This window comes from Oreochromis niloticus, linkage group LG10 (genome assembly GCF_001858045.2).
Source record: "Oreochromis niloticus isolate F11D_XX linkage group LG10, O_niloticus_UMD_NMBU, whole genome shotgun sequence".
NCBI lineage: Eukaryota > Metazoa > Chordata > Actinopteri > Cichliformes > Cichlidae > Oreochromis > Oreochromis niloticus.
In genome coordinates this window covers 9,993,676-10,014,761 of record NC_031975.2, presented here as the reverse complement: position 1 = coordinate 10,014,761, position 21,086 = coordinate 9,993,676, and the positions used below count along the sequence as shown (strand labels likewise).

At 40.3% G+C, this 21,086-nt stretch overlaps 1 protein-coding gene across 1 annotated transcript; it reads left to right on the top strand.

Moving 5' to 3' along the window:
• Positions 1 to 6,947: 6,947 nt before the first annotated feature.
• On the top strand, positions 6,948 to 12,141 carry LOC112848065 (putative transcription factor Ovo-like 1). Its single transcript, XM_025911045.1, has 4 exons — positions 6,948 to 7,593; positions 7,796 to 8,025; positions 10,568 to 10,757; positions 11,439 to 12,141. Exons 1-4 carry the CDS (start codon positions 7,494 to 7,496, stop codon positions 11,759 to 11,761), a joined length of 843 nt encoding a protein of 280 aa, XP_025766830.1. The 5' UTR covers positions 6,948 to 7,493; the 3' UTR covers positions 11,762 to 12,141.
• Positions 12,142 to 21,086: the final 8,945 nt, after the last annotated feature.

Genomic DNA, 21,086 nt, shown 5'->3' with positions numbered 1-21,086 from the left:
ATCTCGTTCTTTCGGTCACTACCCACAGCTCGTGGCCATAGGTGAGGGTCGGGACGTAGATCGACCGGTAAATTGAGAGCTTCGCTTTTACACTCAGCTCCCTCTTCACCACGACGGACCGGTGCAGCGTCCGCATCACTGCAGCCGCAGCACCAATCCGTCTGTCGATCTCCGGCTCCCTTCTCCCATCACTCGCGAACAAGACCCCGAGATACTTAAACTCCTCCACTTGGGGCAGGAACTCATCCCCGACCCGGAGTGGGCACTCCACCCTTTTCCGGCTGAGAACCATGGCCTCAGATTTGGAGGTGCTGATCCTCATTCCTGCTGCTTCACACTCGGCTGCGAACCGTTCCAGTGCGAGCTGGAGGCCCCCACCCGATGAAGCCATCAGAACCACATCATCCGCAAAAAGCAGAGATGAGATTCTGAGGCCACCGAAGTGAAAGCCCTCCGCCACTTGGCTGCGCCTAGAAATCCTGTCCATAAAAATTATGAACAGAATCGGTGATAAAGGGCAGCCCTGGCGGAGCCCATCACCCACCGGAAACGAGTCCGACTTATTGCCGGCAATGCGAACCAAACTCTTACAACGGTTGTATAGGGATCGAATGGCCCGTAAACCGCATTGTTCCTCCTGTATCCGAGGTTCGACTAACGGACGAACTCTCCTTTCCAGCACCCTGGCATAGACTTTCCCAGGGAAGCTGAGGAGTGTGATCCCCCTGTAGTTGGAACACACCCTCCGGTCTCCCTTCTTAAAGATGGGGACCACCACCCCGGTCTGCCAGTCCAGGGGTACTGCCCCTGATCTCCACGCAACATTGTAGAGGCGTGTCAACCAGGACAGCCCTACAACGTCCAGAGCCTTCAGGAACTCGGGGCGGACCTCATCAACACCAGGGGCTCTGCCACCGAGGAGTTGTTTAACTGCCTCAGTGACCTCGACCCCAGAAATTGGCGGGTCATTCCCCTCATCCCCAGACTCTGCTTCCTCCTCGGAAGACGTGTCAGTGGGATTAAGGAGGTCCTCGAAGTATTCCTTCCACCGTCTGACAATTTTCTCAGTCGACGTCAGCAGCGCACCGCCAGCACTATACACAGTGCAGGTAGAGCACCGCTTTCCCCTCCTGAGACGCCTGACGGTTTGCCAGAATCTCTTCGAGGCAGTCCGAAAGTCTTTTTCCATGACCTTTCAGTTATTTCTGTCCTGGACGCTAACATACAGGAGCACTATTACATTCTATTAAAGGATGCCTATTAAGCTGTCTCCCATGTAGACTCTCTTTATGGGGACAGCAGATCATTATCTGTTTCACCTCATGCCTACAGACAGAAATTAAAAACTTTCCAGTCTGAGGTCAAAACTGTGGACCACGGGGCAGAAACAAGCTGCACAAGGAGATCAGAGTAGCTGATAGGAGATAAAGTTAGAAGATAAAAAACAATTTCTCAGCCAATGACTGCATCAGATTGGAGAGGCCCGGAGCACATCACCAGCTACATGAGTCCATACCCCCACCCTGAAGTGAATTCCCTGCTGGATGGCCAGCTTAATACTTTGAACTGCAGATTTAAAAATACAACTACTCCCCCTCACCTCACCTACATACAAAGATGCTCACCCTCACCTTACACCTTCACAAAAGAACTACCTGCAGCCCTCACCCCCTTCCCCTCTGACTCCCTACCTGCACTAAAGATCTGTGAGGAGGATGTGTGTCTACTCTTCCAGAGATAGAAGACCAAGAAGACTCTGGCATCACTTCAGCCAACCTGGGACGTACACCAGGATCCTGTTCATGGACTTCAGCTGGGCCTTCAACATCCTAATCACAGACATCCTCCATCAGAATCTCATACCAGTTCACTGTGCTTGCCAACAACTGTCAGTGGGTCACCAGCTTCCTGACGTATAGGCAACAGCTGGTGAGGCTGAGGAGCATCACATCCCACACACACTGGAGTTGAACCCCCTCAAGATTGCAGAGATGATGGTGGATTTCTGGAGAAGCCCCAGTAAGCTGTGTGTTTGTATGTTTTGTTCAAGGTTTGCAAATAGAAAGCTGGATTCAGCTTTGTAGCAGGGAGAAGACTATCAGTTGTTGATAAATATAAATATTTAGAGTCAAAACTTACATGTAAAACACAAGTTAAAAATTGTGAATAGAGTCACATTTGGTATGGCACATTTTAGGTATATTATGAACAATTTAACAACTTACATGAGCTATTGTATTATTAGTTGGACACAGACTAGTTGGACCACATTACAATCAATAGAAAGACTATAAGCAGGCCTTCAAAGAATGTCATCATTGTAGACTTTTTACAAAATACAACTTCTTCAATTGTCATAACTTGATTAAACTTACAGATATGCTACTTGTGTATAAAATTCTTCATGGTTTGGCCCTCTGTTATGACCCAGGTCATGATTTTGTATGTTATTTTTGCTCCTCACACCTGAGGGTGGCGTTATTCGTTCTCTCTGTTGTTTGTGCTTATGTAAGTTCCAAGTGGAGGCAGACCACTGGCTGAAGATGGAATGAGGCTGGCTATAAAGTTGGACCTATCACGATGGGCAGCCCCACCTGCTTCCTGCTTCCAAACAAGCTGGGCATTTAGCCCTATATCTTGTGTTTAGCAGTGTGCTGTGTGTGACCAAATTTCCATGTTGAGAAGAGCTTGGTTGTCTTGTATCTATTGTAAATAATATGAATAGACCTTTTCTGATTGATCTGGTAGCCGTAGGGGTGGGAAGCCTTTTTCTTTTAAAACCTTTTTTCTCCTTTTTAGGTTAGGGAGACAGGTGAGAGGCCTGTATTTTCTTGGGAGCAGGGACAAGGGCATTATCTTTAATTCTTTTGGGGTTTATTGTGCGTGTTGCGCCCTGGTTTCCCCTAGGCTCGTCCAGGATTTTAGAAGCGTGCACCAGAGCTTGGGCCATGTTGCTCATGCAACACATCCACCTCACTTTGGTAGGAGAGTGAAGCTACAGCCACAACAGGGGAGCTGCATGGCCCTTGAGTCAGGTGCTTTGATGTGACAGGGGCTCATGCAAAGAACCAAAGCAGTGGGGTTAAAACCCAGGGACTCTTGTGTGGTTTCCCGAGTGGCAAACAGCAACAACAGCAGGCTACACAGTCTATTATGACATGTTCAAAGGGCTCACCTACTATAGGGATGAGATGTAAAGGAGCTGGAGGGATGATTTGGTCGGGCTTACCAGCCATTTGACATATATGACACGACCCGCAATATGTCTTTTATGTTCAAGTAACAGATATGGCCACAAACACACTGTCATGCTAGGGCGCGTTTCAAAATGGTGCTCTATGAGATTGGTACTGCTGGTTGGGGGAAGAACACATCTGCAAAATGGCAGGGTTCCTGGGTCATTGACCCAGTGTTTTCAGTTTGTACTGTGTCACTGTTTATTTTCCATGTGCTTCCTGTTCTATTGTGTTAGCCTCTTCCTGCGTGTATTATGTTTAGTTCTACTTCCCATGTGTTATTAGTTAGATTAAACCATAATCACCCTGTGTATTTAAACCCTCAATTTCCTCAGTTCCTTGTCTTGTCATTGTCAATCCTGCTGTGTCCCAGCCAGTCATTCAGTCAGTTGTCTCATGTTGTGTTTGTCCTGTCTTCACAAAAAACACTGTCCACATCCTCAATTAACCCGTGAGTCATGCGTTTGGGTCCTCTCTTCTCCACCCCCTCAAAGGGACCATGACAGAATGATAAGACATGTGCCATGAAGATACATCACAGCCAACAGGAGACGAGTCTTACACCACTGACGCTTTTATCATTTGGAGCAGCCGGAGCACTCACCAGTGTTGAGTGAAACTGACTTTTTCAATCCTGCTCATCACAAACAGACTCCTGTTTGTTCTACTAATAAGCCAGTGACTCTTCAACACACCGATAGCCTGTCAAAACTTCAGACTGTTTTTTATCAGCCTGAATCCCAAAAAACTGTTCTGCCATCTCAGGCTCCTATTAAGGACATTCACACCTGTGACACTCCTGTCACTCTGTCAGCCAGTTCCCGCTCGCAGGGTGGCTTGGACCCTGCCTCCCTCTTCACCTGTTCCTGTTCCTCGGTTGAAGGTGGCTAGGGCCCAGCCGGTCCCTGTACCAGTTCCTCGTGAGCTGTTAAGAGATGTGATGAAGAAAGGGATGCTTAAGAAGTACAATAAGCAGTCCATATCTGTGGCCTTAGAAACTGCCAAGCAAACACTCATATGCTAACCACTTGAAGAGGTATACCACAGAGATAGAAGCCAGGGCTATAAACCAGCTCTTCTTCTCTGAGCCATCCAAAGTGTACTCTCACTGGCAGGGGAACAATATGAGAACAGCCCTGCCAAGGCTGGAGACAGAGCAATAGTGGAAGAGAATATGGGAGAAGGATGAAACATTGCTCAGTGGTTAGTGGATCTAAGAGCAGACCACAATAACCTCCCTGAACAAGATCCAGGAACATCATAGTGGCAGACATCCATGAAAGAGTCTCAAGCAGGAAGACTAGACAGCGCTAGGTCTTGACATAATCACATGGATCGATATTTGTGATTTGGTTCAAATTTTGATTAAAGAGGACTGCAAGATGTTTCATGTTCTTAAGGTAAGATGTTATAACACAACCAGAAAAAACAATCTATGATTTTTAAACATTGTTACAGCTTAATTTTTTTACATTTAAAAAATTTGCAAAATAATGAAATTGTTGTGAAATATAAATTTCACAGTAACAAACAAATGACAAATGAACTGTTGCTCAGTTAATTGTCAATTTGAATCCATATGTTTGTTAGAGTGAGCAAGAGAGAGAGAGAGAGAGAGAGAGAGAGAGAGAGAGTGTATACAATATGCAGCACTATATTAGAAACTGTCCAAAACTAACTGAATGGCTAAATTAAAAAAGCTCTTATGACACAATACATATACAGTGAAAGGTAATATAAAGCCTGGGGAAGTAATTATGCAGCCTTGTACCTCATACAATGCATCAATGTCAGGTGATAAAATGCTCCTAACTCTAAATTGTGGTTTCAGTTACTAAAGATTAGTTGCTATCAATCAACAGACAAATGCACAAGCACACTTTTAAATCCAACTGAAAAAGAAAACAAAGGCGTGGCTAACCATGACACACATGAACAGCTAAAAGTCTCTTTTACATTCATGTTCAAGTTCAGACAAGCCATTCACCCGAAGGTAAAGAAAGAAAGAAAGCTATCAAGTCTCCTCTTGTTACTGACATGAAGGTTACCTTTTTTTAATCTTCAAACGTTTTCAAGTTTAATATGCATTTGTCAAAACTTGCAACAGTGACTATCCTCTGAGGAAGGCTGTGTTTGAATATCTTAATCTGTGGCTTTTTCTTTCACTCTGTACTATACTGATACGTCAGTCAGTAGACAGAGTGATAGGTTTTAGATATTATTCGAAGGGACAGTTTTTTGTTTACTACAAAATAATGTGGAGCTGCCTTGTTACGGCAGCACGGTGGCACAGTGGTTAGCACTGTTGCCGCACAGCAAGAAGGTCCTGAGTTCAATTCCACCATCAGGCCGGGGTCTTTCTGTGTGGAGTTTGCATGTTCTCCCTGTGTTTGTGTGGGTTCTCTCTGGGTATTCTGGCTTCCTCCTACCATCCAAAGACATGCATCTTGTGGGGATAGGTTAATTGGGTAATCCAAATTGCCACTAGGTGTGAATGTGAGTGCGAATGGTTGTCTGTCCCTGTGTGTTAGCCCTGCGACCTGTCCAGGGCGTACCCCGCCTCTCGCCCTATGACAGCTGGGATAGGCCCCCGCGACCCTGAAAAGGATAAGCGGAAGCGAATGGATGGATGGATGCCTTGTTACCATTTCATGTTCATGCTGCTGCAAACAGGCATGTGCTTTGCATACAGTTAGAGTGTAGCTTCAGAAAGGAACATCACAGTATAGTCAACAGCCTTAAAGCACATTTAGGAAACATTAACAGTACAAACACTAACATTACACAGCAAAATCAGAATTTAATTAGTCTGTCTGAAGATATTTTACTTACACAAATTAATATCTTGAGTAAAGTAGGACAATATAGGCTTATCCTCCTTTATAAACCGAAATAAATACAGACTCTGCAGTTGTGTTTTATATAGCTATTAACAAATGTTTTCCAGATTTGCATTGTATTCATCACTTTCTGAACCCTCATATTCAATGGCCAATATCTACAATATATTGTAGTAAGCAGTTAAAATATTGCACTTACAACACATAAATGTAGCAGATAGGTAGAGCAGATCTGTGTTTGTACTACTGTACAGTTTATACTACATGATCCTCCTGATGGTCTTGGAGTGACCTCTACTGAGATTTGCATGATGAGGTTTAGACTCTGACTTACACTCAGACTGTTTGAATTTGTTATGCACGCCCAGTGAAATAAGATACATGCAGTTCATTTTCCTGTTAAACATACACCAACTGCAGACAATTGGACAAGAATGGGCAGTTTGCTTCTGGTTCTGTTATGCTGTGTGAGAACATTTCTGGCATAATTTGGGTCCACTTGTTTACCTGCAGCAAAGGGGGATTGTAAATCAGCAAAATTAATAGTTGTTACAGTTCTCACACTGAGGGAAACTGACTGACTGAGGGAAAATCTTTTCTATATGTTCATGTTGCCTATCCAGTATCTAACAGACTTCTGGATACTGGATACTTTTTTCACTGTCATATATTTCCATATAATGCTTTTCTGTTCAGTGCTACAGAGGGTGTAAATTATTCCTACATTCACTGTGCAAGTGCCAGGGGACAACACAAAAGGTGCCATCATATATGTAATTATGTAAACAATTCAGTCAATAGACTGCAAGTGCTTGACATCTTTTTATTGCGTATGAATGTCCTTTGTATGCATTCAAAGAAGCTCTGTAATTCCTTCAAACAACTGCAACAGAAAAGCCATAAAAAAGAGAAAGGGCTGATTTACCTAGCAGTTAAGGCTGTGGCTCCACTGTGCTTGCTCCTGTTACTTAGGCCATGCCCTTTGTCTGGGGCCAGGGCTTGGTCCAGATCCAAAATTTGCATGCCAAGGGCCACTTGAATGTGAAGCTCCCCGGATTCTCACTACCTGACATGCAAAACTGGTGGAGGACCAGTTAAAATGGCACACACGCACAAGCAGCACAGGTGTACTCCTGCTAAGAGTGACGCTCCAACCGCCCATCTCTCCCTCCCCATCCTTTACCAGAGCTAAAACATTCACCATCCTTTCCAGAGAGTGTTATGAAAATGAGTGCTGTGATTTTACTAGGACACTCTACTTGCTGACTGTCAAAGGAGATGGTTGCACTTGTAAGAGCAGAACATTGGACATTAGCAAATTAAATCTCTTAGCACTGTGACAGGATCAGAGGGCAACGCTTAGGTAAGAGACAGGTCAAGAAATAGAAAAAAAAACAAGAAGTGAGAGATTGAAAGGATGCCAAGGTCTTTCCTTGTGAAAAAGAAACGTGGGGCATGTGGAGCATGGCAGTGGAAAGAATCAGAACAACATGAGTGGAAAGAAGAAAATCCACAAGGTATGAATTTCAAGTAGTTTAGTTTAATTTCAGCTGTCAAAATGTTAAAGCCGCAACAATTAGTCTGTATCACAGTAATTTACTTCAACGTAGTAATTTAGTCATGTTATCTATCTCTCTATCTATCTATCTATCTATCTATCTATCTATCTATCTATCTATCTATCTATCTATCTATCTATCTATCTATCTATCTATCTAGTGAGTGAAAATATTGAAAAACAGATATCCTGCAGTCCTGGCACCCAAGAGCCTGCCGCCATGCCTCAGCCAGTAATCACCTCAGGACGTGATGCAACAACAGGAATTATAGTGCCAGTACCTTTAGCAGGACTGGGAGGACCAAGAGCTGATACCAGGCCGGACTGGTCTACTGTGATGCTCCGGGGCTCCTACCATCCCAATACAATGGCACTGGTCAGCAGAGCAAAGGTGAGAAAGGTTTTCTTGCCAAAATACAATATCACTCCTTTAATGTGAACAACTAACCCAGTGTTTAGTGCATAGTTATTAGCATCATGTGACTGTTAGAACAGGGTAGTTCACAACCTGAAAAGAATGAAGTAAATGTACAATACTGGAGAGGTGGACTAGTAGCAGCTTAGAAATTTGGGCAAGGATTCTTAGGACATGACCTTAGGCAGGACCACAGACGACTGCCTTTGGAATATATGCATCATCAGACTCACATTTTTTGTGATGTATGACACAGAGTTAACAGAGGTGTTTGTTGTAGCTTACAGTTCAAAAGCATGAGATGGTAGTAAATTCAATCATCAATCAGGGAAAGGGTAATATTCTATATTACATTCTCTGAGTAATTTTTTTTCTCTTCCACTATATATGTGGCTTTCATCACAACTGTGTATGTTGGGGGGGTTAGATGCAGTGTGCTTGGGAAATCAGTTCAGTTTAATACAATTATAATTAAATTTTATTGATTGATTGAGTTCATAATAGTTATCTCAAGGCAATATAAAATATAACCCCAACAATCAGAAAACCTATGAGAAAACACTTGGATATATTAAGTAGAAAAATTGGCTAGTGGAATCAGAAATTGGAACTTCAAAGTTGGAATTTTCAACTAAAATACCCCTTCAAGTTGGATTTCCAAGACACAAAAATCCACTCCACTTCACAATCTAAGATGGCATCAGTGCGCACACATATATAGGGATGCAGTGATGTGATCCTGATTTCCTGTTTTGTTTTTTTCTATGTTTGTCACGCTCAAATGTTTCAGATCATCAAACAAATTTAAAAATTAGATAAAGATAACACAAATACAAAATGCAATTTATAATTGAAGATGTTTGTAATTGAGGGGAAAAAATCCAAACCTACATGGCCCTGTGTGAAAAAGTGATTGCCCCCTAAACCTAATAACTGGCTGGGCCACCCTGTAGCAACAACTGCAATCAAGTGTGATAACTGGCAATGAGTCTTTTACAGGGCTGTGAAGGAATTATGGACCACTCATCTTTGCAGAATTGTTGTAATTCTGTCACATTAGAGGGTTTTCGAGCATGAACCACCTTTTTAAGGTCATGTCACAGAATCTCAGGTCAGGAACCTAAGGGGGCTTCAGCTTGAGGTCATGAACAGATGACCGACATTCTCCTTCAGGATGTTTTGGTAGACAGCAGAATTCATTTTTCCATATATATAGGCAACAGTGGTAATCGGAGTGGTGACCCTCAAACTGGGCAAGTGGCTCCAGCAGATTCAAGGAATGACATTTGAGGTCTCTGTCCAGAACAGCGCAATCCTTCAAATAGATAAGATACTGTGCAGGATCCTCAAGCTCTCAGGCCTCTGGTAGAGGACTTTCAGGTCATTTTAGATGTGCTCATTATTTGACCTACAATGTGGAATGCTCCTAGTTTATGTAACACATCTGATGAAGATGTAAAATACATTTTCCATTTAACTAAAAAACAACCATTTATTTCAAGTTCTTTAAATTAGTTATTAAGATTAAAAATCATATTTTTCATACAACTCTAAGACAGTAGGTAAGTCCAGGAACACACAGTCAGGCAGATATGTTGGAGAGAGACAGAACTACTTTACATGTGAGAAGAATACTGCCCTATGAGGTCATAACCACTAAAAGAGGGGGAAAGAAACACAGGACCCTTTTGAACTTCCCATCTATTTTGTTAACAGAAAATCTGTTAAGCATTTGTGACAATTAATAAAACAGCTGACTTTGTGATTTTTACTAGAGCTATTCTCAGCACACCCTAACTACTGAACACGGACACATGGCTGGCAATTTCATTTGCTTTCATAGGTGCTCATACTGTGAACATAATCTATCAAGAAAAAGGTGCCTTATTATGCAAATCAAATTGTAAAACTATCTATTTCTTATTCACTGGTCTTCTGTGCAATCAAGTTTGAGTTCAGTAGACTCCTTGACATTTGTGCTCCCTTTAGTGGCCAAGAAATTCATTATTCATATAGGTCTGTTGATTGCATTGTACATATCTGCTTTTGAACTGCTGTGGAAAGGATAAAAATAAAATCCTTGATGCATTCTTGATAATATTATTAAACTTTTAAGGCTAATATTATACAGTGAGATTAATTTAGCTCTATTTAAGAAAATATATCTATATTTTTTTTTTTTTAAAAACCTGCTTTTTTTATGCCATGCTTGCTGTCACTGACTGACGGAAAAAGCTAGTCGTGATGCACTAGACTAATTATTGGGGCTGCAATATTTTATCTGCACAGATAAGATGTAGATATAGGATCAATTCAAGAACTGCATACCCACTCATTATGATTTAATGGCTTATAAAGGAACTATTTGCATGGAAGGTGTACTGGTGTCTTGGTACACTGTACCATGTATTAGCAATTTGTAATCCTGTTTGTTACTTGTAAGCTAAACAGAGCAGAGAAAAGATGATTGTTACAGTGAAGTTTTGTCATATTTATTCAGTAGTTCTCTTCCCATCAGCCACGTCCCCGTGCTTCCCCTGTCTCAGGTGACTTTGTTTGCTCAGTGTGCCACAAGATCTTCCCTCTACAACGCATGTTGACCCGCCACTTGAAGTGCCACAGCCTGGTGAAGAGGCATCCTTGTCGGTTCTGTGGCAAAGGATTCAATGATACCTTTGACCTAAAGAGACATATGCGAACACACACAGGTTAGGAATGTTCTAAATGTATTTTGTTGAATCCACTAATCTTTATCAAATTAAAAGAATCACAATCAATTTTATTACAAGGGAGTACATATTATTATACACGTTACTGATAATATAATTAAGGGATTAATGCGTTTGCTGTGTAACATTAGTTGCACTTGATTGAAATGTCTGTGTAGGTTCTTAGTCATCCAGTTCATGATAATCTAAGGAGTTTGGAAAGAAAAGTGACTGGACTTCTTCAAGATTTTTAAAGATCGTTCACCTCTCATCCATTTAAATTAGCTGTGTTGGATCAAGGACACATCTAAAACGTGCAGGACACCGGCCCTTGAGGCCTGGAGTTCCCCACCCCTGCGCTAGGGTTTAAATACCCGGGAGTCTCCATCATTTGGTTTTAGAACTAAAGAAGCTTCGTGGATAAGAGTTGAAACGTCTTAAAAAAAAACTTTAAGAAGTCCAGTCACTTTTTTTTCAAGCTTTTTACACTTGATTGAAATCTGCAAGAATTCCTTTGTGGGATTTACAGTAACTTTAAAGTGACTGGCATTAACAGAAATCAACAACAAAAATGTAAATAAATGGAAAATCTGTGTTCAGTCATTACATGAGCTCTCTGACAATGTCACCCTTGGTGGAAAGCTTAAAGGAGAAACTGTCTTTTGTCTCTCACTGCTACAGGTATCCGTCCCTACAAGTGTGAGCTGTGTGAGAAAGCTTTCACACAGCGTTGCTCTCTGGAGTCCCATATGAGAAAGATTCATGGCGTACATCAGCAGTATGCTTACCGCCAGAGACGCTCCAAGATCTTTGTGTGTGAGGATTGTGGTTATACATCAAGCCGGCCTGATGAGTACTTCCTCCATGTGAGACAGTGCCACCCTGGCAGCCCTGCTCTCCGCAGGTACTACCGTCGTCAGGCTCATGAGAACAGCACCTTTCCATCAGAAGATCGTAATCTCAGTCCCTATTTGCTGTTCCCAGCCTCTGCATACTACATGTAGGTTTTATTCTAATGCTACATGCTACATTATTGTGTAGATATTACAAAACTATTCATAAGTATTCCCTTGTGTAATATGTAGGCCATGTGTGTCAGTATACTTGTGCTAATACCCTTTTGTGCTTATTTACTTTTTTGCTTTTAGCAAACGCTTTTAATCAAAACTTTAAAATAAAAATGAAGGTTTGTACATTATTCTTAATGTTTTTAATCTATCTGTAACCCACTAAGCCTGACCTGCTAAGTTAGCAGTGCTAATAAAGAGATTCCAAATGTTTGCTAGGGAAAAATAAATACATTTCATTAACAGTTAGCTAGGTACTTTATGTTGTCTTTTCTTTCAGTTATTAGAAAAGCAGCCTTGCAAAACTGATTTTATTGTCATTTATATTTTTGTAATAGGAAGAACCACTGAACTTATATATATTTTGGAAATAAAACCAAATTCACCCTTACCTTAATGTGGTACAAAGTTCCTTTTACTACTACTACTTGGATAAATCTAATATGCCCCTGTGCTTGTGGGTTGTTTCCTGCTGTCCCTTATCCTGCACTTCTCTATAGTTGGTGCTACCAGCAGTGAGGACTTTGCTGTATCTATTTCTACTTTATTTTTTTCTCTCTGTGAAAAGGACGGTAGGGATGGGGCTGGTTGCTTTAAGTGATTTGGTTGGGCAATTCAGCATTACTAATGAAAAGTAACGAATGGGTTGCTGTCAGTGCTGGTGGGCTAGTGCACAACAGCCCTTCAAGCTGGCACATAGCCTATATAATTATCTCAAATTATCCATCCATTCGCTTCCACTTATCCTTTTTAGGGTCGTGGGGGGCGCTGGAACCTATCACAGCTGTCTTAGGGCGAGAGGCAGGGTACACCCTGGACAGGTCGCCAGTTTGTCGCAGAGCTAACACATAACAGGAGACAACCAATCGCACTCACATTCACTACCACATTAACACCTGTGGGCAATTTAGTGTTTCCAATTAACCTATCCACACTAACTGCATGTCTTTGGACTGTGGGAGTACCTGGGAGAAGCCACGCAAACACAGTGAGAACATCTAAACTCCACACAGAAAGACCCTGGCCTCATGGGGGAATTGAACTCAGGCTGTGAGGCAACAGTGCTAACTACCGTGCCACCATGCTACCCCTATATCAAATTATATTTTAAAAATTATATATTCACCCATCAGCCCACACGTGTGTCAGTCCATCAGGCAAATGCCCAGTATGCCAGATTACTAGTCTGGCCCTCATGAGATCAAAAATAGTTTATTTATTTAATATTTGTGAATGTCCCCTTTTGTTGCAGCAGTTGAAATGATAAAGATCTAGGAAATTAGTGAGAAATAAGTGTGTGTGTGTGTGTGTGTGTGTGTGTGTATAATTCCCCACTCGCTCCTTCAGATGGTCTTTTATCCTTCGAGCTTTTGTCCTCTACCAGAGGCCTGGGAGCTTGAGGGCCCTGTGCAGCATCTTTACTGCTCCTGGGGGGGGGGGACCACTGTTACCTTCACCCTCCATATCTTAGCTCCTCTCTCAGCTCTTGAATTTTCTTGAGCTTCTGATGTTCCTGACATGACGAGCCAGGGATCGAACCACTAACCTTCCAATCAGTAGGTGACCTGCTCGACCTCCTGAGCTACAGCCACTCAGTGGTAAACACGAGTAAACCCTCACTAGGTTTTGGATAAAGTGTACACTCACAAACCTGCATTTGAAACGTTGGCTACCATAGCAGTATAGTATTGCTACATGGAATTTGGGTCTTCTAACTGAAATAGGAAAATAAATAGTGCCATCATTGCTAGACCTGGCCCAAATCTGGTTGACATACACCCTGCCATGACACCAGTCAGTCAGAAGTGCCAGCTTGATGCCGGACCCGGGCCAGACCTGTTTTCTATGAGCTTGGGCCACATAAACCAAACCACAATTGGGCCAGATGTGCCATGCCATCACATAAACAGTGCCATCTACGCCAGGCCTGGCCCATATCTGGATGACATACCAGTTACCATGCCAGAGGTCAGCCAGGAGTGCCAGCTTGACAACAGATATGGGCCAGACCTGTCTGCTATGTGGGAAGTCTTTTACAGGACTCTGACTAGGCCACTCCTTAGGTTTCTCCGATGGTAGACAGCACAAAAACACTTATATATGACTGACACCCGTAATAAAAAAAACAGCATCTGGCTGCATTTTAAAGAAGAAGCAGATACTAACTAAGAGAAGAAACTAAATCAGCCCATCCAAGCTAAGGCCACGGATTTTTCTGAATGTCAACCTGCACTGAGGACAAACTGTTTGGCTACTGAGTTTGGTTCTGTTTCTGTTCTGTGGATTTGTTTGCAGTGTTTTGTTTTTGTGTTAAATTAAAATTAAAAGTATGATTAAAATATTAAACAAAAGTAAGAATGCCTGCTTTTGCAACAGAACAAACACAAAATTAGGCAATTATAAGCCTTCTCATAAAAACACTAAATGCAAAAGGGTTTATCAACACACAAAGTATTCATATTTGCCAAGTAAAGCTATAATATGAGGCTACAGATGATAATAAATTAAGAGCCATTTGGGAGCCAAAAGAGCCAGCTCTTCTTTGGAAGCCGGCTCTCTGAAAAGAGCCGAACTTTCCATCACGACTTTTAAAGCTGCTGATGTGCAGTTTCAATTTTACTAAAACTCAGAGAAGGCAGAAGTCTTGCTAATTGCAGCTGGCTCTGCGCTGGGGCAAGAGGGGGCAATGCCCCCTTAAAAGTCTCTGGTAGAGAAGCGTTTGTTCATGTGAGCCTGTCTGCTGCATAGAGCCATCTAGAGGACCAGCTTTCAACTCTGCACTCAACAGTTTCCTCATTTCATATACTGATGTAATCACAGCGATTTTAGTAAAGGTTATTCACTTCCAGCAGCTCACAAAGAGAAAGTTAATGCTGTGTGATAGGTCCTAGCCCCCTATTGTCATACCATATTGCAAAAAAGAAAAAGGAATTTGCTGATCGTGGCCCATGAGACGTCCATAACAAATAACTTGGATATTTGTGGATGAATCTGTAAGGGTAGCAGGAGACTGTTGCTGTCGAGTGGATTGAGGAGAAAGGAGAGTGGAGTTCAGTTCCTTGCAAAACAAACAAGCTTAAAACAAGACAAAATCTGTTTTGTTTGAATAATTAATTTGAGAATTGTAGGAAAATACATGGTGAATGTTTTTTAAAAATTACTATACCAACCCGTTTTAGTTTTGTAAATATTGGCTATATTGGGAGATCTTAATTTATTCTGACTTTATTTTGCAAATTTATTTGAGAATTAGGCCATCCAATTAGGATAAAGCTTATGCTGTTGTTTGTAAAGATCTATATGGATATTTTATGTAATTTTTTTATTCTATTTTTCAGTTTTGTTTTCAAGATTTGGTGAATTGATTTTTTTAAATAACTTTTTTAAATATTGCAAATACTGGGAAGTGTTATTGTTGGGTTTGAATATATTTGATATTAGCCATCCAATTGTAAATAATTGTTATAATCTGATGAGGAATATTTGATTTTATTTTTTCTTGTTTTATTTTTCAGTTTTCCCCCTGAGGAAGTGCCACCTTAACATGGTCATGGGGTTTTCGTGGTTTAGTGTCCCTACGAGCTAGACCAGCAGAAGCTTAGCCTTCATATGGGCCAAGTTGGTCAGGTCTTAGGGTAGAGGCCAAACAAAGTGCAATCCAATTACACAACAAAAGCAGTTATCCAGAACATTTTTTCCTCACAACACTAAGGAACCTTCTTAATCTTAATTTTATCTTATTTTTTACTTTTACTGAAGGTTCACATTGGTATGTGATACATCTGAGGCAGAGAGACAGATAAACAACAGTGAGCTAACATACTTTAAGAGACCAATGTCTGTCACACTTTGGTAATATAATTTAATAATAATATGTCCAACATTACATTTATTGTATTAACACATTAAATGTATTTAATTTTAAAAAATACAGCAGTCAAATTTAACTCTGTTTTAAATACTGAGATTCAGCAAACATTCAAGGTGCATTTATTTCTATTTCATATCACTTTATATCTTCATCATCTCAAAGACAAATATTTCTTAGAGCTTATGTAAGGATGGATTATCTATGAAAGAGACAAATATTGTTCTTGAAATAGTTGGCACCACTACATTTGTCTGAATGCTTACTTATATAGGTAAAAAGAAAACTCGCCAGCTGTAATCATTTGTATGTTTCTGATAGTGCTGTCAACAGATTAAAAAAATTAACTAATTAATCTCACAATTTTCTGTAATTAATCGCAATTACTTGATCAATAGCCTGGTTGCAACTACATTTTTTCAACTTCATATTTAAGCTTGTAACTGACATTTATGCAATATAATGAAGTAAATGCAGAATAAACACAAAGAATGTATGCTTAAATTCAAAGAGAATTTGAATAGTTTTCTTCAATCTCCTTTGAAATACAACTTTTTAAAAACCCTCTATACTAATAGGTAAGTATACACTAATATATGATATATAGTCGTGCTGTCAAACAATTAAAATGTTTAATCAGATTCATCACAGGGTTACTGTGGATTAATTTTGATTAATCACAATTAAATATCATTCATTTTTATTCTATATTAATCGCATTTCATTTTGCATGAACAAACAGACTTGAGAAAAAAGGAAAAATATACGCACTTAATATGTTTATTGAATATCATGAACATTCACGTTAACAAAAAACTCATGTATCCACTCTCTCTGTCACTCTTGGGGAGGCACTTCAAGTCTTTGAAATGAGGAACCAAAGCTATGTAAAGCACGTGTTCTCAACGATATTAATAGGTCTGCAGTTTGTTGCAATCCATTTGGCAATTGTGTCAGTCAATCTTTCCGAGGTAGACCTACTGAGTCCCTGATGCTCCGTGAGTGGTTTGTCGCATGCTGGGTGACGTGTTAGCAAAAGTCCTAGCAGCATCCCCAACTAACGTATGCTTCGTGTCAATGTGATATTTTAGGCTGGAAGTGCTTCGGTGAAAAGAAAATTTCTTCTCCGACTGTTCCATCTTTTTATTTTTTTTAATACTGAAATTTCCCATCGAGAGGGCCAATGTGCGTTTATCATGTTCCAGATCGAGTTCATTGGTTCAGCTGCCCGTCACAACCAGATCAACTGCCCAGTTGTGCATGTGCGAAGGTAACTCTACTTGGACAAAACTGCCCGAAATGCGTGGACAGAAACACTTCAGGGATTTTGTGTCATTCTGCACTCCAGATGCGTTAATTGCGTTAAAAAACTTTTTAATCGCGTTGACCGTGATGGCAGATTAATTTGCGTTAAAGCGTTAATTTCAACAGCACTAGTTTTTGAAAAATTAAATATTAATTAATATATTAAAGATTCCTTTATTGGGTGAGAAAAGTCAGACCATATCGTAACTGTCTTAATTCATATAGAATAGATTGAAAAATAAGCTGTAATCGGGCTGATTTTTGCTAAATGGGTCTAACAGGACAGAGATGATGCAAACTCTTAGCATCCTTAAAAAAAAAAGATGTAACACTATAGATGAACTTACCTTAAAATATATAAAGCAAATAAACATCTACAGCAAATACAAGGAACAAACTGCAGTACTATTAATCCAAAATACACTATGTTTCATATTACTGAAGAAAACAATATGACATTTTCAAGTACATTCTGGTGCTGATATTTACATACTCTTTCTGAATATAGAACCTTCCACTGCCTTTTATACTTGAGTACCTGAGTACTTCCTGTATACCAGTCCATCCATGGCAAGTTGATCCAAGTAGGTACTAATGGAAAAGGGGCTTAAAAGTAAGTAGCTGAGTGTCACGGTCCTCCTGTCCTCCATGGTTTTCTGCCAAGGTTTAGGCACAATTCCCAACCTGTCTACGTTTTTCCGCTTGTTCTGTTTGTGAATATACTGGCATTGCGCATGAAATTGTAATCTCTCTGTAAAGCTCATTTTACATTTGTACAAGGATAGAATGGAAAATGGGCTTAAGGTTAAAGTCAATCTTTGAATGGCGTGCATTCTAAAATAAAGGCTTTAAAAGCAACTGGAACACGAGCCCCACTAAATACTAACATCACTAACTTCACATAACAACATTTGGCCAAAAGTAACGTTTTCATTTTTTTGTTACTGGAAAATTTATATTGCTACATAAATGAGTGAGAGGCGAGACGCTGGCAAGATGATGGAGGAAGCGAATGTAGTGTAAACACTTCCATATGCAGGGGTGCACATAAGTGGTCCGCAGGAGCGCATCCACTGTCAAAATAAAAAATGCGCACCAGATAAGAAGTTGCAACGCACGTTTGCGTACATAAGATTTTCTGGAGGAGGACAGACATTTGTTTAGAACGCCTAAAGATGTCGAAGAAGCAAGCTCCTTTAAGCAATTACTTTGGTGTTCCTCCACCTCCAAAGAAAAGTCAGAAGGAGTCCGAACCACAAAAGAAGCGCGTATTCTCGGAAAAGTGGTTGCAGGAGGTGAGCTGGCTTCAAACAAATGATGAACGCACAGAGATGTGATGCAGAATACGCTGTGATAATCTCACTCTAGCGGACAAAAACAGTGCCTTTTAAATGTACGCAAACGCACGTTGCAACTTCTTATCTGGTGCACGTCTTTTATTTTGACAGCGAATGCGCTGTCTTTTATTTTGACATTCGCTGTCTTTTATTTTGACAGCGAATGCGCTGTCTTTTATTTTGACATTCGCTGTCTTTTATTTTGACAGCGAATGTGCACCTGCGGACCACTTATGTGCACCCCTGTCTATAGCTGATCTAATGGACACTAATGGTAACTTATTGGATTATGATAATTTTGTTACTAAATACAATTTTAATGCCTAATAATTTCACTAAATTATGTAAAGCACTACCAAAGAGTTTGTGTTTCTAACGAAAAATATAAAGGCACAACAACCTATGGTGCCACAGCGCACCTCACTGGCAATTGAAGGAAAACCCCTTTTAAACAAGAAATGGAACAACAGTTTCGTAAGAAGCTGTTTACCAGATCAATTATTCCCCGGAAGACAAAATCCGAATGACATCCTACATAAATATATTAAAGATTCAATTCACAGATTTAGAGCAATGCACTTAAAACTTACTATACTCCCCCCAAAACAAAAGAAACACATTTTTGGATAATGAATGACATTTATCCCTCTAAAGAATTGCTTAATGTTCGCATTAATATAAGATTTAATATTAAGATTTAAAATAATGACAACATGTACTCATTTTATACAAATCAAGTTGAAAGCACAGTACATACATTTTTCTTTTGTTCTTTTACACAGACATACTGGGTTGATGTTCATTACTGGATGAAACCAAAGATTTCATCACTCCATGATTCTTTCTCTAGAGACCATATAACATTTGGTTTGATTTCACAAGATAAGAAAGACGAACTGTGTTGTAACACTGTTTTATGTTTAGTTAAATTTTTCATACACAAAAGTAGCCTGTTATTTTTTTTAAGGAATTGAAATGATCTATAGAATCTTTGAAATTACTTAAAAAAAACAAGCCACAAAAACTACATGATATTCTAAAGCATCTTCCCACTGATTTGGATAGCTGAGATAAAATACATTTCCCCCTTGGGTTTTTTTTCCTTCTTTTTTGGCTTCGCATTTGTGGCATTTAATTTAGTGTTACATCCTGTTCATTTGCTTACATCTGCACAGATGTCCATATTCACCATTTGTTTTTTTTTTCTTAGTATTGAGTATTGTAATCTTGTTGTAATTGATTGTACCTTTTGTATCTGTAGAATGCAAATTGCCATATTTGTATATATGCCTAAAATAATAATCATAATCATAATAATCATAATAATAATAAGTTTACTCTTTGGCCATCCTCCTTGGGCCTTCCACCTTTTTGGGAAAAAAATCCACCACCACACTTCTGCATCTGGTCCGTCAAATTATTGAGTTCCCAAAAACACTACCATTTTCTTTTCTGATTTTTTTCTTTTAGCCTTTTCTGTGTCATTTCTATTTCTGGCCTATAAGGGCCACTGTAGTGCCCTCTGAGAACTATAAGACACATGTTTATGCTATCAAAAAAAGTTTTTGTTGTTAATCCTAAATTATTCTTCTTAGTCAGGAAATTTAAGGGCATGGCCACAGAAAAAGGGCATGTTATTTCACACAAATTAGGAAAATCAAATTTTCTAAACAAGACTCAAGAAAAACCTCAAATGATAAAAGTACACTTCCTTTCTGTTATAGTGATGACAACAACACGTGAGAGTCCCCCATTTGACCCTTGAACTGAAGAAGCTTCTCGGATGAGAGGTGAAACATCTTCAAGCAACTTAAAGCAGTCCAGATGCTTTTCTTTCCAAGCTCCTTAGACTATGTACCGGTATGTACCTGTTAGAAATAAAGACTTGGTCTGAATAGAGTCTGTGTGTGAGAGGCCTGAGTGATGGGGGGTTACTCAGACCAGCAGTCCCCAACCTTTTTTTGCGCCACGGACCGGTTTAATGTCAGACAATATTTTCACAGACCGGCCTTTAAGGTGTTACGGATAAATACAACAAAATAAAACAATACAACCAAAACAAAAACTGTGGTCTTTTGTAAATATAATAATAAACATAAATTCACTGTGTAATTGTGTAACTTTATTAGCAGCCTCCTCCTGAAATGCGCCAGAAACATTGAGAGTAACATCCTCCTCTCTGCCCCTTAATGCTCTCTGGTCGCTATGGTAATGCGTAAACATTTCTTTCAAAATAAGATACACAACTACAAAACAAATATAAAGTACATGAAAATATATAAAAAATGTATTCATAACACACTGGAAAAGATCCAGGGAAACCGAGTTAACGATAAAAACCCTGAAAACCATAAATTTCACACCCGAGCCTCAACTCTCATGGCCCAGTACCAAATCACTCCGGTCCGTGGCCTGGGTGTTGGGGACCGCTGACTCAGACCATGGCTCATATTAGTGAGGTGGGTGGGCAGGGGTGGGGTGTGAGGGATAGTGTTTACTGACAGCCTGAATGGGGAAGGGGAAGAAGCTGTTTGTGAGCCTGGAGGTGTGGGACCTAACTGATCTTAGGCACCAAAGAGAGTGCAGTAGGTCAAAAAGGTCGTGGGCAGGGTGCAAGGGCTCACCTGTGATGGCCTTGGAGGATCTGATAATGGCCTCCACTGGTGGCAGAGAGAAGATTTTTTGGACAGTGTTAATTACCTTCTGCGCAGCCTTTCTGTTCTCAGTTATGGCCCCTGCATACCCAACACCC